Here is a 16,532-nt window from a genome sequence, read left to right as displayed (position 1 = left end):
GAGAAACACTGCTCTGCACACTTCCCTGGGAGTAAACCCCACTGAACACTCTAGTTTCTGACTCCACCCTCTGCCTGCGTGCCCCTCTCCTCCCTTCGCCAGCAAGGTAGCCAGCCTGCCCCGCCTCTTCTCTCCAGGGATCGCGCTGAAGCATCTTCTGGGGACTGGCCTCGCCTTCCCAGCAAGGCGCATGAATCACGCCGCCCCTCCCACTGCCCCGCCTCCTCCGGGAACACGCGCGCGGGCCGAGCGAGGCGGGGAAAGGACCTGCCCGGACATAAAAAGGCACCGCGATGGGGCCACGGAGCAGCAGGACTTTGCCTTGGTTGAGAGCATCGCACCAATGGCTGGGACCGCTGGCAGATCGCGGTGCGTGTGGCCGGCAGCCTGGCTCCTGCCGGTGCTCCTGGGGCACGTCTGTCCTCAGGCGGTGCGCACAGGTAAGAGCTTCGGGGGCATCCTCGCCACGGGGCTGGGAGGTGGAGGGCGGTCTGTGGCTGGTTGGGACCACGATGCTGCGCACCTCTCCATCTCCTGGGAAACTTTTTCTGGGGCCCTTCTTTCCTTTCCAACTCTTGACCTAAAGAGGTGGTGAGAGGGTGTTTGGCACACACGTGGCCAGATTGGCAGGATCAAACGGTCTTCCTTGTCGTGATATGTATTATTTTCTTTATCTTTCACTTTTTTAATGCCTCCCTTCCTCCCAGGAACTCAGGGCAGTGTACATTTGCTCCTTCCCTCCTTTTGTCCTCACAACAACCCTGTGAGGTAGGTCAGGCCGAGAGGTAGTAACTGACCCGAGGTCCCCCAGGCAGGGCTCTGAGAGGAATTTTATTGGGGGGGGGACAAAGTTTCCTTTGGGCCCCTTCCCAAAGAGGGAGGGGGTGAAACAGAGTGGGGGGTGGCAATGGGGGTGGGCAGAATGGAGGCAAAACAGGCAGGGGGTAGTGGCAACAGCCGGAATAGTTTTTAGAGCTCAGGTCTACCAGTCTCCCCAATGCAGAGCTCGGGTTTACCTTTCTGTCCATCATAGGCAGCTATATACAGTAATACGGAAAACCAAACACAGTCTAAAGTCTCTCTAAAATCATTCAAAAATAGAAAATCTTTGAGGAGATTAATAGCATTGGATTTAGGCTCATGCTAGAATGGAAAGTGTCCTCGGTACACCAAAACAGCAGCTTCTGCAGCATCTGCAGTCCCATAGCTGTGTCCCTGAGCTCCTCTACATTCCTTCAGGGTAAGCAGATTCACAAGCCGAAGAGCAGGTCAGTTTCCTCCCAGATGTGACACTCTAAAGGAATGTATACATTCCTAGGCCTGGTGTGTATGGTTTTTGGGAGTAGTGGCTGCCATGTGCCCACAGTAATGCTCGCGGCATGGAAAATGTAAGATACCAGCAAATTTCTGGGTCCCCTCTTTTGGCTCCTGGGCCCCCTTTCTGACCCTGGGCCCAGGTACAAATTACCCCCTTTACCCTCCTCTCCTAGGCCCTGCCCCCATGAAGGTTCATGACTGAGCAAGGATTTGAACTTGGATCTTCCTGGTCTTAAATAATACGCTGCACAGGTTTCTTCCCAGTCTTAAATCATATGCTGCACAGGTTTCTCTCCCTACGCCCCCCCCCCCCACTATATCTTGGCAAGTATGACAAATTAAGGGCCCAATCCTATCCAACTTTCCAGCACTGGTGCAGCCGCAATGCAGCCCCAAGGTATGCAGCACACACCCATTGGCACGGCTGCACCAGTACTGGAAAATTGAATAGGATGTGGACCTAAACGTGGTTATAACTGTAATGAAAATTAAACACTAAATCAATATGACAAATTAAACTTTTATAGCTATGTAACTATGCCAATAAACTTAAGGATTCAGAAATTCAGGTCCTTAGAAGAAAGTTAGGGCTACTGCTTCATTCTTTAAAATGAAGTGTTCATTCTTTAAAATGAAGTATTGGTGTTTAGTATTTTAACACTTTAAAATGTAGCCAGTGTATTTAAGTGGAGGTGTTTCTTGCTAATTCTTCAAGGAGTGTGTTCCATTGAATTCTTAGTACTTTCTAGAACTGTGTAAAGGAGGGGAGAGGGCATATGGATGGAACCCATCTCTTGCACCTTTGTTTACTACACTGTAAGGTAATGCTTTTTTATTGTTTCGGGACCAGTAGTCTATATCAGTGTTTCTCACACATTTAGCACCAGGACCCACTTTTTAGAATGAGAATCTGTCGGGGCCCACCAGAAGTTATGTCATGACCAGAAGTGACATCAAGCAAGAAAATTTTTAACAATCCTAGGCTGCTATCTTACCCAGGAGCAAGCCCCATTTACTATCATTGTTAAAAGAATATACATAGTAGCTTGTTAAAAGTACAGGTCTGTAACGTTTCCCCAAATGCAGTCACATACCATTGTAGCATCAAGTGTAAGATATTAAAAATAAAATATTGAAGTGAATGGGGACCCACCTGAAATTGGTCCGCAACCCACCTAGTGGGTCCCGACCCACAGTTTGAGAAACACTGGTCTATATGATTTCCAGATTGCTGCTGCTGGTACTGGGCTTTGTCCCTAAAGCACCTGTTTCTTTTTTTCCTTACAGACAACAGGGAGATCTGTCTGCAGCCCCCTTCTATAGGACCCTGTCGGGCTTTAATCAGCAGATGGTACTATGACAAATACTCGCAGACTTGCAAGACATTTTTCTATGGGGGCTGCGAGGGGAACAGCAACAACTTCCTGAGTCAGGCAGACTGCCACAAAACTTGTGGAGCAATCAAGAGTAAGTCGTGTCTTCAGATAGACAAGCAGTCTATCCAGTGCTAAATTGGCTGGTCTTAAAATAAATTGGGGTACTGGGTGGGCTAGTCTCATGGTAAACCTCTACAACTGAAATGTGTTATGTGTCTTGTTTTATCACTTGCATCAATATAACTGTGTGTGTGAGTCAAACTTAGAAATATTTGCCTTTTTTAGAGTTGGTAGGCATATCTTCAGTGGGGTGTGTGCACCATATCAATGAGTCTTACATAACTTTCTCCCCTTTGATCTGGAAGAAATTTATACCAGCAATTTTCAATCTTTTTCAACTCATGACACACTGACAAGGTAGTAAAATTGTCAAGGCACACATCCTTTTTTGACAACTGACTAGGCACATCATGCTGCTGGTGGGGGGGTCCACATCCCCAATGGCCCTACTAATAAATGACCCTCCCCCAAACTCCCACGCCACACCTGTGACCCATTTGTGGTACACCAATGTGTACACTGTTTGAAAATGGCTGCTCTGTATTGAAACTTTTGCATGCATGTATCAAAGATTCAGTTCTGTTCCTGCTTACTTAGATGTAACCCCGATTGAATGCAATGGGAATTACTTCTGGATAAACATGCTGTAAAAGTTTCTTTGGGGATTTCCTAAGACCTCTCTTATAGACCAGCTGCTGCTCAGTCTTGTGCCATATGAAGCACAAGTAGAAGTAACTGAAGAAAGAACCTATCCTATTGAGATCCTTGCTATCAGAGCCAGGTGCTAGACATGCAGTAGAATGGGCTGTACTGTACTATGTGTGCCTTTTAATAATGCTTCCCATATGTAAAAAGCAGAAAACAAGCACATCCAAAAGACCAATTCTCTGTGCTAGGTTTCTGCATGGATGGATTTTTTTAAAAATGTGAACCATACACAAATCTTTCCACAGTCTGAAATGGTAGGGTCTGTTCTGCCACATTAGGACTCCACCACTTGTTGATGTTGTATGTACAGATCCAGTCTTGGGCAAAGACTGGGAGGAAGGCAAGAATAATAGCCTCACTGCGGCAGCTCTTTGGGGACTGCCAAATGGATAAGGAGAGATAATGAAGGAGCAGCAGCAGCAACAGTGTAGTTTGGAGGAGGACAAGTGAAGGCTGTTGGCGCAGGAGAGAGGAATAAGCAGTGGAGAGCTGTTGAAAAAAGCAGTTGGTTTTAAATTGACAAAAAGAGGTATTGCTTAAATGCCCATAATGCATACTATAAGCTGTTGTGTTAGGAACTACCATAAATTTAGTGATGACAAGGACAGGTCGTAAAATGGTTACTAGTCCTGGGCACTTGACATGTGGCGTGTCTAAGGTCATGCACTTTTGACAACTTCGTCATTCATCACTTGTATGTGGTCAGCATTTCATCTTGTGAACCTTCCAGAGCATCTGTTTGTTAACTCATGATTAAGGAACTGCATGCACCTAAAAATGTGAAGGCCTGGGGAAAATGTGGGGGGGGGGATACTCTTATGGGGGGGAATTTGAGATTACACTAGAAGGAAACTTAATGAAATTGCTTCTCTTTTAGAATGGTGAATGAAATGTGTGATGGTGTTTTTTTTAAAGCCATGTCTGCCCAGTGTTGCCTATATGCAACAGGGATCAAATGTTTACAACTTTGGGCTGGGCAGAAATGAGTTAAATTGTTCTTGCTCCGGCTAACTGGGCAAGAGCAAGGTGACCAGATGTCCTCTTTTTTTTTTTTTTTTTTTAATCCTTGTGTCCTGGAAAAGAACTTAAATGTCCTCCTTTTCCCTGTGAGCAGGCCCCTGCAGGCAGCACATAGCCTTCCTGAAATTCATAAATTATATGTAATATAGTATTATATGTAATACACTGTTTAACAACATAAAATCAATAGACAAGTATTTTTAGCTTTGTCATGTCCTGCTTTTTTTTTGGATGTTTTACATTTTGGGGTGCCTTGTCCTCTTTTGTGGTTATGACTTCTGGTCACCCTGAGCAAGAGACACTTTTTTCAAGTGGTATTCCTCTTATATTTAGCTGGGGGAAAGTAACAGTCCGTCTTCACCCCAGCACAGTGTCTTTTCTAGTATCTATTTGCTGGTGTTCTTCTGCATCCTTTTAGATTATGAGCCCTTTTAGGATAAGGAGCCATTTAGCTGATTTTTTTTTTCTATAAACCACTTTGTGAACTTCTTTGTTGAAAAGAAATTATATATAAATTATATAAATACTGTTAATAACAAAGTAAAGTTTTAAGAAATTATTGTGTTTTTCTCTTGTTCCTTCAAAATGTCCCTCTTAACTCTAGCCACAAAAAAGACCAAAAATATTGCTATTCTTCATTTTAATTCCCTGTAAATTCCTCTTAACTTTAGAAGTGCCCAAATCTTGCAGACTGGATGCTGAGGAAGGAAACTGTAGAGCTCTCTTGACAAGATATTTTTTCAACCTCACTTCAATGACATGTGAGAAATTCTACTATGGAGGATGCGATGGAAATGAAAACCGATTTGACGATAAACGATCTTGTATGGACAGCTGCCTATTTCGGAAAAGTAAGAATTTGTCTAATATTAGCCAAAGGTTGGAAATTGAGCAGGTGTCAGAGGGAGATACTTCTGCTTCTAGTTCATTTACTGACTCCCTGCTTCTAGTTCATTTACTGACTCCCTATCTTCTGCATCCCCATTTGAGAAGTGAGCTCCTTGATCTGCCCATTCCAACAACTTCCATGATTAATGACAGGGGTAACCAAACCCTGGCCCTGGGGCCACCTGCGGCCCTTGAGGACTTCCAATCCGACCCTCAGGGAGCCCCCAGTCTCCAATGAGCCTCTGGCCCTCCGGAGACTTGCTGGAACCCGCGCTGGCCTGATGCAACTGTTCAACCTCTCATGTGAGCTGAGGAACGAGGGCTCCCTCCACTGCTTGCTGTTTCACATCTGTGATGCAGTAGCAAAGGAAAGGTTGGCCTTGCTTTGTGCAAGGCCTTTTATAGGCCTTGAGCTATTGCAAGACCTTCATTCATTCATATAAGTTCCATCTCTAATATATTCATTTATATAAATTTATTAAAATTTGGATTGTAAATTCTTTTTTCCCCCGGTCCCTGACACAGTGTCAGAGATGAAATGGCCCTCATGCCAAAAAGTTTGGACACCCTTTATTAATGAGATGGTGGATTCCCCATTGCCATCAAGGCCATGTTTTCCTTCCATCAGTAAGACTATTGCTATGGACAGGAGGCAGGCTTCCTGTTTTAAGGTGGGCTTTTGCCCTGTTATCTCAGCCAAAGTCTGTAACACTCAGAAACAGATTCCAATCATCGCCCTTTTCTTTCCTGAGAGAGGTCCTATGCCTTTATCAAGCAAAAAAATGCAGCAAGATTTTTTCCATCATAAAGAATTGTTAGTGGGGGGAAGTTGCACTTTTTTGAATTTTTATCTGTTATGTGGCTCTAAGTGCACTCAACCTTAGGAGGGTGATGTTGGGCATCAGGTTTACACTTTGCACATGTGTTTTGGGGTTCATACAAATTGGATTATGCTCTTCAAAAACCTGAATAACTGTACTCCAGTTTCAGAGATGGGCTTTCTTAATTTTGAAGTCTTAACTTCACTGTGATATACACTCGAAGTTAAACATACCCAATATTAACCAACTCTATGCTGCTTTTTTTTTTTTTCTTTCTTAAGCTGGCCCCTCACTCTGCTATAAACCCAAAGATGAAGGAATATGTTCTGCATCAGTACCTCGGTTTTACTACAACATAAAAACAAAGAAGTGTGAAGAATTCAGCTTTACAGGATGTGGTGGAAATGACAACAATTTTCTTAATAAAGGCAGCTGTTACAAGGCCTGTTCAAAAGGTTGGTTTTATTTCTATTTAACTTGAAAACTAAAGAACCATTTCTTTTTTCCTGTTACTTATTTCAGGAAATTTGCATCAGCAGTAAAAATATGCAGTCAAATCACATCAACCCAAAATAACTAAGAGCCCGATCCTATCCAATTTTCCAGTGCCAGTGCAGCCATGCCAATAGGGCATGCACTGCATCTTGTGATGGGGAGGCAATCACAGAGGCCTCCTTATGGTATGGGAACATTTGTTGCCTTACCTTGGGGTTGCATCGCGGCTACACCGGTGTTGGTGTTACTTTGCTCTTTTTTTTTCAAAGAAAAGTTTTATAAACTTTTATCTTATCTGCTGAGAGAGAGTTATCTGCTGCCTCTCTAACCTGCTGAAGGAATTACCAAAATGTTTAGCATTCAATGAAAATTGATAGATAAATGGAGCCTGCCCAAAAAAAGCAGAAACAGCCAAACCCAGCAAATGTGTTGTAGCTTCTGTTGCTGCCAGAAATTAATGTAGTGATCAAGAGGCTGGTTGTGATTTGTTTTCTGTTCTTTTTTTTCTTAGCAGGGAGAAAACCAACTTTTGTGAGACCCAAACCCTTCGACTTTAGCAGATTATATAAACCTAGCATGGAGCATGAGATGTCTACAGAAAATAATGCTTAAATGTAAAGAAGTGCTTAGATTGTTAACTCACAGGAAACTTTAATATATTATAAGGGGTGTGTGAGAATGAGAGATGTAGCAGTCATCTTACTGTATGATCAACTTCTGAACCAAGCAAGACATACAGCCCAATCCTATGCAGAGCCTTCAGCAGGGGATCTCAAGATCTGCCATACGTTCTGCTACAGTGGTGCAAAAGACACACCACCATTGTGGACTCCAGCAGATTGAAAAGCCACGTTGGAGCAGGTATGCCAACTGGTAGGGATTGGATTGGCCCAGTAGACACCCTGACACATGGTGCCTTCTTCTCGACTGTGTAATAGAGGGTGTTCTTCTGGGGACGTGACATCAGATACACTGCTATGCACAAGGGTCTGCTCTGTATGATTGGCATTGTTCTCTGATAACCTTTTATGTTTGCACAAGTTGTCTTTAAGATCCAACCCAGTGGGTATTAAATCCAGGCACCCCTTCTGAACATTTGATTGGGGCTGGCAGAGAAGATATCTCAGGTTATAGGTCTGAGAGCAGAACTGAGAGGAATCCATGCTCATGGCAATATGCTTGCAGCCTACTTTAGCTGAAATTCTGGGGCTACCATGACCAAGTAATTTTTTTAAAAAATTATCTAAAATTGATTTATACAAAAGTAGTGGTTTTATATTGTGTATAGCAATCTTTCCTGCTGTTTGGGAGACAGGCTTAACTTTTGCAGGTACAAAGCAGGAAGTATGGAGCTTGGTGGGTGGGTGTTATTATTTTTTACTTAAATAGCTTGTCAAATGTGGTTGTTGCTCTTTTTATAAGTGAGGATTAGCCAAGCATTTTTTCCAAGAGCCTAGAAAACAAAAATCAACATTGCTGCTTACCACACTTTTAAAATGCCCGCAGCATACAGAGTAAGTGATGAGCACATCAAACAAAGTGAATTGAATTAAGTGAATTGGGGGTGGGTATACTTCTAAGTTTGACATTCTTAAATTTTTAAACCCATTATTAATATTTAAGAAATATGCATTAGTCATCATTTTCATTGTTGGTGGTGATACAGATAATTGCTAACTTAAAAAAAAAAAATTATAAGGAGAGGGCAGTACACTTGACCAGAGGTTAAAAGGCCATTGATGAAATATTTAAAGGTTTCTCACCTGATGGTTGTATTTTTTTTATGTGTCATTTGATTAAGTTGTAAAGGTACATGTGATATTCATGTATTGATTCCTACTGAAGATTGACTATTGACTGTTACAACAGGGAATACTACATGGAAAACATTTGCCTACTTCATTGCTTACCAGTCTGAGGGCCCAGTCCTATCCAACTTTCCAGTGCTGATGCAGTTGTGCCAACAGGCATGCACTGCTTCCTGCGATGGGGGAGAGGGGCAATTACAGAAGCTCTCTCGAGGTAAGGAAACACTTGTTCCCTTACCTCCTAGCTGCATTGCAGCTACCTCTGCACTGGAAAGTTGGATAGGATTGGGCCCTGAATTGCTAGAAATTCATTTGTATTTTATTTCTCCTGTCTAGGATGGCTGCAATTCTTACAAAATGCATGTATACAAAATCTTATTAAATTCTTTGTAGCTGCCTGCTTCTGCTGTCAATAGGGAACAGTTACCTGTTTTCACCCTTGCCATTACCTTTCATAGGACTTTATATGTTAAGTACCTTTGCACCTGTGCTAGGTAATGACTTATCCTTGCAGGAATTGTGGGTCACATGGTAAATTGTTGTGTTCAAATTCAGTGAATACTCCTGGTAAAATTATTGTGTGTGTCTCTGTTTTTTTAAAGAATAATGTTGTTAAAATGTCTGTGTGAAGAGAGGGGAAGGGAATTGTTTACTAATAAAGGAGAGAACGATGGTGTTCTAGAAAGTGGTGTGTATTCTGGTTATTTCTCCTCGTGTTACATTCTACAATTTTCAGAAAAAAGCATGTTATAGTAAAAGATTGCACTTGTCCTAGGTCTACATGTGCACAAACATATCCATGCTAGTCATTTCAAGAGACAGATCAGATTTGGAGAAAGTTTTCTCTTCTGTTTGAAATTACTGGGAGAGCAGCCATAGCTATGATGAACTGTGTGATCTGGCATGGGTAGTTAGGGTGCTGGAATTCTCTTTGGACAAGATCCACAAGCAGCTCAAGGTTCTCCAGTACTTCCAAAATCTAGGAGTATCCTATTCTATTCAAATTGCAGAATGCTGGGAGGTTCCTGGCTTGGAACCTTTCTCTGTAGGATCAGAGAGAGATTGGCTTCCTCTGTGTTCCTTACATGTCAGTAACATATTGCTAGAGGTTTGTTCCTCTTCAAAAGCTGTACCTCCCCTGAGGCTTCAAATTTTTTAATTGCTCCAACAAACCATATTTTTTCCTCTACCATTATGTGATACTGAGCAGGCATATGAGAAGGGTATCAAATGCCTCTTAACCATGGTTGCTTTTTTTTATGAGCACATTTTCCCAAAGTCATCTGCTTTTGGTGTAGCCAGCTTTGTTGAAAATCCTGATAGTTAATGGAAGGATGTGGTGATGGATGTGGTGGTGGCTGAAGACTAACAGTACCAGTCTAACACATCGCAGCTTAATCCCATTGAAATCCTGCTGCACTGATGCAGTGGGGCTTGCACTGTATCCAATGGGGCAATTTTGCAGTCTGGAGGTCTCCTCAAGGTCAAGGGACATTGTCCCCTTGCCCTGGGGAAAGCCCCAGCTGTGCAGCAAGTCTCAGACCTGAGCCTGCTAAATCTATATCAGCAGATCTGGCCCTGGAAGGGGGAATAGGATACAGCACATGCCACTGATCCCACCCCCTCCTGGGACCTAATCTGCCCATTCTATGCTCCGTTACACTTCTCCCTGCCTGTTCTCCACTGATCAGCACAGAGCCTACCTGCTGTGTGCGTGCTGGGTCCTGCACTTGTGCCGGCAGGTCAGTGCATACCTTTCCACTGTTGCTGCTAGCTTCTGTGCTGTTGTACCGTGCTTGATAGTATATTGCAGGGGTCTCCAAACGTTTTGGCCAGAGGGCCACATCAAATGTCTGGCATGGTTTTGAGGGCCAGAAAAAAATTTAAATATAAAATTTATATAAATAAATTAGAGATGGAACTTAGATGTGTGAATGAATGAATGAATGGGCTCATTCATTCAACTTCTCTGGCCCTTAGAACACCCTCCAGATGCAACCAGAGCATAGTTCCAGTCATGTTTGGCAAAGTGGGCCAGGGGCTTTCAGGGGACAAGAGGCTGGCTGCAGGCCGGATAGAGGCTCACTGTGGGCCGCATCTGCCCCTCGGGCTGGCGTTTGGAGACCCCTGGTATATTGCAACAGTCTGAATTGCCACAATGCTCACTCCACCAGTGCAGAGGCACAATACATAATAGGATTGAGCCACACATTTCCTTGCAAGGTCTTAGTTCAGGTGGAAAATATTGTAATAGCCAGCCTACTGTAACCAATTGGACTCAAGAGCTTTAAGCATAAAGAATGCATGGAACAGAACTATGATATGCAGACAGTTGCCTTGCCCCCTGAGGTTTGAGAGTCTAATAATCATCCTCAGCTGTAACCAGCAGTAGCTTAATGGTCAATTTATTTTCAACAAACATCTCAGAAGGTAGAGTAATGGTCATTTTTGTATTCAAGAAAAGCAGTACATCACAATCGGCCTTAGAGCCATTGCCACATTATGCACCCCAAGGATGATTTAAAGGTTCTGCGACTCCAGGATGATTTAAGTAACTGCTACTTTCCTTGATAGAATTGCAAGGAACCTGGGGAGGGGAAAATTACAAATATTGTGACATAATTACAGTTGCAGCAAACCCAGCCCATGCATTATTAATAGGCTGCATAAATAGTATTCCATCTTACCTACAGTCTACTCTCAAGAATTTATAGTTATGAAAAAATAATCCCCTCCCTCAAATTGAATACAACATTCCATTCTTTATCCTTCCAAATTTACATTTCAAACCAGCTTAGCTTCCCAGAGCAGGGTTTTGTTTCCCCATATCAGCACTACCAACTCAGCGTGAGCCCAGAGAGCTCCTTTTACCAATCATATATAATAAGTCTTTCAGTAATCCATATTCACAGAGGGGACACTCCAGTAGGAGAGGGTTTAGCACATAAGTAAACTGGAATGTTTATCAAGTAGGCATCGATAACAAGCGGTAAACCTGCAGAGCCCAAGTTCCCCATAATTGTAATTCCTCAAAGACCTTTGCTTCTATGATTTCATAAATGCCATGCACATAAATTAAATCAGTAGCATGGCTATAGGGGGGTCACAGCACTTTGAAAGGTTCCTCAATGCGCCGTGTAAGCTGCCCCTCCCCTCCCCCTCACCATTGGAGCCATTCCTGGTGGTAAGAACAACACAGAGGAGATGCCTTCTCATTGCTCTCACCACAGGAAATAGTTCCGACAGTAAGGGGGAGTGGCAGCTTACATGGCGCGATGAGGCATCCCGCAAAACTTAGTGCTCTGACCCCCCCCCCCCCGTAGGTGCACCACTGCATTATATAACAGAAACAATAATTAATAATTACCATTAGTGGTAATGTTTGCAAAATGATGCTGCTACGGGCAAAATTTGCTGGTATGTTTTGAAAGTGAATGTCCACAATTTTTATGCCAATTAAAGGTTCCTGAAAGAAATGAAAGGGTCTACAATGAACAGATTGATACAACAACTCCCTAGGGCAGGGGTGTCCAAACATTTTGGCAGGAGGGCCACATCATCTCTCTGACACTGTATTGGGGGCCGGGGAAAAAGAATTAATTTAGATTTAAAATTTGAATAAATTTACATAAATGAATACATTAGAGATGGAACTTATATGAATGAATGAAGGTCTTGCAGTAGCACAAGGCCTTGCACAAAGCAAAGGTCTTGCAGTAGCACAAGGCCTTGCACAAAGCAAGGCTGGCCTTTCCTTTACTGCCGATGCTGCATCACAGAGGTGAATCAGCAAGTAGTGGAGGGAGCCCTCATTTCACAGTTCACACAAGAGGTTGAAGAGTTGCCCTCAAGCTGAGAGCCGTTGCGTCAGGCCAGCATGGGCTCCAGGAAATCTCCGGAGGGCCAGATGCTCATTGGAGTCTGGGGGCTCCCGGGGGGCCGGATTGCAAGTCCCCGAGGGCCGCAAGTGGCCCCCAGGCTGGGGTTTGGGCACTCCTGCTCTAGGGTTGCCAAAATAGCAACCCAGAGATTTCATTCAGCCATATTGTAACCTGATTGGTGCTTCAGTTCCTCATGCTCTTATTGGTGAGTAAATTCTCTTGGAACTGAGCGGGGCAGTTTGAGCAAAGAGACTGCGTGTTGTACAGTTCAGTCTCCAGGGCATAATGGCAAGTCTAATGTCTTGAAGGAAAGATTACCTTGCCATTATGCCTTGGAGGCTTGAACTGCTCAGAATCTCAAAAATCAACCTCTTAGAATTACATCAGTAAATGGTTTCTTCCAGTGCAAGTGCCATGGTTGCCCCATATCAGCCCCAAGTGGAAAGTGTGGTTCCTCACTGAGATGCACAGATATACAGGACACTGCTATTGAGCAGAGCCCAAAGACAGAAGATGGCATTACCTGCAGTAATACTGAAGATAAATCACAAACATTAAATTGATGAACAGTTACCAGGCAGTTCTATTTATATGAGAATTCACTATCTGCGAATTTGCTTATCTGTGAGGGACAGAATTGCCACCTAATTCTTGTTATCTGTGACCCTGTTCTCTTTGTCTTGCGAATACTGTGCCGGTGCACTCAGGGTGGGGTGTGGGGCTCAGTGCAGCTATGAGCGTGTAGGTGGGTGCAAGATAGGTTGCAGGAGGAGAAGAGACAGTGTCCTCCTTTATGACCCAGTGCTAGTTTTCTATATCAAATGGGCATTGGTATTGACCTATGGAGAATCGTCAGAGGCATTTGTGTCCACTTCCAGACTTGCCTTACCATGTTGGGCACCATCTTAGGGACTCCAGTTGAACCTTGACAACCCTGGTGATGATCAGAGGTCTTTGGAAGGCTACCTGAGGGGTGCTCTGGGGCTGCGGCAAGCCCAGGGAAGGAGCCAAGGGATAGGTGGAGGGTGAAGCAACCCCCTCCCCACTGCTGAACTCTGACTTCATTGCTGAGCCAGCAACCTTCAATGAGTCAAAGGATAGCCAACATGGAGAAGCTGACAGCACCACAACCTTCAATGCATTGAAGGATATCCCAGCATGAAGGAGGAAGCATCAGATGGTGGAGATGTTGATGAATCGTCACTATCACCCAGCCCTACAGACTTCAAGTTAAGATTCAGGTTCAAAGAATGTATGGTGAAGACAGTCCCCTGGAACTAACCCCATTTGCCTCATAGGCTCAATGATTCAGTATACGCGAAATCAGTATCCATAAGATTTTCTAGGAACTTAACCATAGCAGATGACAAGAAAATATCTGTGTAAATATTAAACACTATGTACATACTAGGAAATGATAACAGTGGTGGAAATAAGAGAGGAAGCTAATCAAAACACTAAAGGCTGGTTTGGCTGGAATGGGGTTAAGGTCAAGAAGGAAAACAGCAGTGTATCTGGCACCCGGAGCAGGAATTTGAATGCATACAAAGGAATCTTTTGGGGTGACACTCCAGAAAAGCTCAATGCAAAAACATTGGCTTTCATAGAACAAGACAAGCCCTAGATTTAGCTGTGCCATAGACAGGGATCTATATGCTCAGCAAGTAAGTTTACTTCCAAGTAAACATGCCACAACCCATAACAGGATAGCTATATCAAGTTAAAAACACATGGTTCAAAAGAGGATGGAAGTCCAAAAGGACTTCTGACCTTCCGCCAGAAAATAAACTTTTAAAACAAAGTATGCAGTCCTACTCACCCTTACCCCGGGGTAAGCCCCACTGAAATCACAGGGACTTACTGCTGAATAGACATGCATAGGATTGAGCTGAAAATGTTGAATATAGAAAGAAAAATATCCACAAGAGCTATTACCCACCAATGTGACCACAAATGTCAATGCAGGCAGTGGGGTGTCTGCAAGAGCTGTTAGCAACTAGATGTGCATGTGACACCTGTGATCTCCTTGGGATCCACTTTCTGTCTGTCCTGCCTCCCAAGTTCCGTAGTCAAGGGCCCCAAATGGATGGCAAAGGTCAAAACAGAATTTTAGATGGGTATTTTAAAACAAAGCATTAGGATTCACATCAGTTCAGAAGGCCAGGGAAACAGCAAAAAGTATGCAAGAGGCCCCTTTGATGACTGTCTGCAACCAATTATCCTTTGACTACACCTGGGGTGCCCAAACCCCCGCCCTGGGGCCGCTTGTGGCCCTCAAGGACTCCCAATCCGGCCCATTGGGACATCCCAGTCTCCAGTGAGCTCTGGCCCACCAGAGACTTGCTGGAGCCTGCACTGGCCCGATGAACTGTTTACAGTGTGACAGCCAACTGTTCAACCTCTCCTGTGAGCTGTGACACGAGGGCTCCCTCCACTGCTTGCTGTTTCACGTCTGTGATGCAGCAATGGCAGCAAAGGAAAGGCTAGCCTTGCTTTGTGCAAGGCCTTTTGTAGGCCATGAGCTATTGCAAGACCTTCTTTCATTCATATAAGCTCCATCTCTAATGTATTTATTTATGTAAATTTACTCAAATTTGAAATATAAATTAACTCTTTTTTCCCCTGACCTCCAACACAGTGTCAGAGAGATGATGTGGCCCTCCTGCCAAAAAGTTTGGACACCCCTGGACTACACTAACCTTCATGCAAAGTTGTTGAGCACCTTTGAAAATGCTAGACAGTTCTTTATGTCTCTAGTCTTTGCAACTTTCCGACCAGGGAGCAACTTATTTTAGCACACGCCCATGGTTTAATTAACCCATTTCTTCCCAGCCCACAGGCATACACATTTGACTCCTGTTGCAGATATGCAATATTGGGCAGAAATTTAAAGTCTCCTGATCAATGTTAAAATTGACTGATTATGTCCAGATGTATTTTGCTGTTACTGTTCTGTTGAGTGATTTTATGCCGCCTTTTTCTACAAATGGGAGCTGTCATACCCATTTTCCTGCGGTATTCATGATTGAAAGAGTATGGAGTAAAGTAAAACATTCAGCTGGGCCTCGGTTGAACCACTGCAAATTGCCAATTGTGTCACTGAAATACTCTTCACCTCTTGACCACCTGCACAGCAGGTAAGATTGGAGGGATGATGCAAATCTATGAGATGGTTACAGGGCCTGTGAGAGGAATTTTTGCAAGGGGTACAAAGTTTCTTCTGGGTCCCTTCCCAAAGAGGAAGGGGGGCAATGGGGGAAAGCAGAATCAGTGGCGTAGCTAACCCATTTGCTGCCAGTGCAAAGAACATTTTGTAGCCCCTCCCCCCTGCAACAAAATCAAATTTAATTAATTAAATTGGGTCTTTTTTATTTGTTAAAGTGAGTGAGAAATGTTAGCTAATATTTTGAAAAAGCAAGGACATTGAAAGTTAGGATTGGGTCATAAGTTGTATGAATTAAAATTGTTATTTATTTATTTATTTATTTATTTATTTATTTATTTGCCTATTTAGTTTTTTTTATCCCACTTTTCTTCTGAAGGGCATCCAAAGTGGCTTACAACAATTTAAATATGTATACATGTAAAATAAAACTGTAAAATGCAATGTAAAAAAGCAGCAAACAATCACAGGCATAATGGCTGAACATACAAGCACATAAAATACAATAATCAATAAAGCATAAAAGCATCAATAAAAGCAGCAGGTGTCAGGTACTACAGAAGACTAAAATCAGAAGACTTGCTGAAATAGAAATGTTCTCAGAGATCACCGGAGGCTTCTAAAAAGGGAGGAAACCAAAGCGGCCCTCTTTCAAACCACCACCCCTCTTACTTCATTCTGTAAGTGACCACAAATCTTAAAGGCATATCTAATTTAGAGCCCAATCCTGTGCCTGTCTACTCGGAAGTAAGTCCCACTATGGTCAATGGAGCTTACTCCCTGGCAAGTGTGCATATGACTGCAGCCTTGGAGCACAATCTATGTATGCCTACTTGGAAGTAACTTAGATTGGGCTGCAGTTGTAGGGTTTACTACAGTTGTAGGGCACGGGTTTAACTGTTGCCCCCCTTCCCCCAGGTTCTTGTGCTGGTCCCAGTGCTGTGTGGAAGGTTGCTAGCTTTTCCCTCCCGTCTGGACAATGTTTGGAGGGGAAG

The 16,532-nt window shown here is 43.5% G+C and overlaps 1 protein-coding gene across 1 annotated transcript; it reads left to right on the top strand.

Annotated features, from left to right (window-relative positions):
• Positions 1-190: 190 nt before the first annotated feature.
• TFPI2 (tissue factor pathway inhibitor 2) lies at positions 191-9,154 on the top strand. Its single transcript, XM_066629129.1, has 5 exons — positions 191-440; positions 2,605-2,784; positions 5,153-5,332; positions 6,472-6,645; positions 7,197-9,154. Exons 1-5 carry the CDS (start codon positions 191-193, stop codon positions 7,295-7,297), a joined length of 885 nt encoding a protein of 294 aa, XP_066485226.1. The 3' UTR covers positions 7,298-9,154.
• The last annotated feature ends 7,378 nt before the right edge of the window (positions 9,155-16,532 follow it).

The sequence above is a fragment of the Tiliqua scincoides genome, chromosome 5 (assembly GCF_035046505.1).
Source record: "Tiliqua scincoides isolate rTilSci1 chromosome 5, rTilSci1.hap2, whole genome shotgun sequence".
NCBI classification, from domain to species: domain Eukaryota; kingdom Metazoa; phylum Chordata; class Lepidosauria; order Squamata; family Scincidae; genus Tiliqua; species Tiliqua scincoides.
This window is presented reverse-complemented; position numbering and strand designations above follow the sequence as displayed.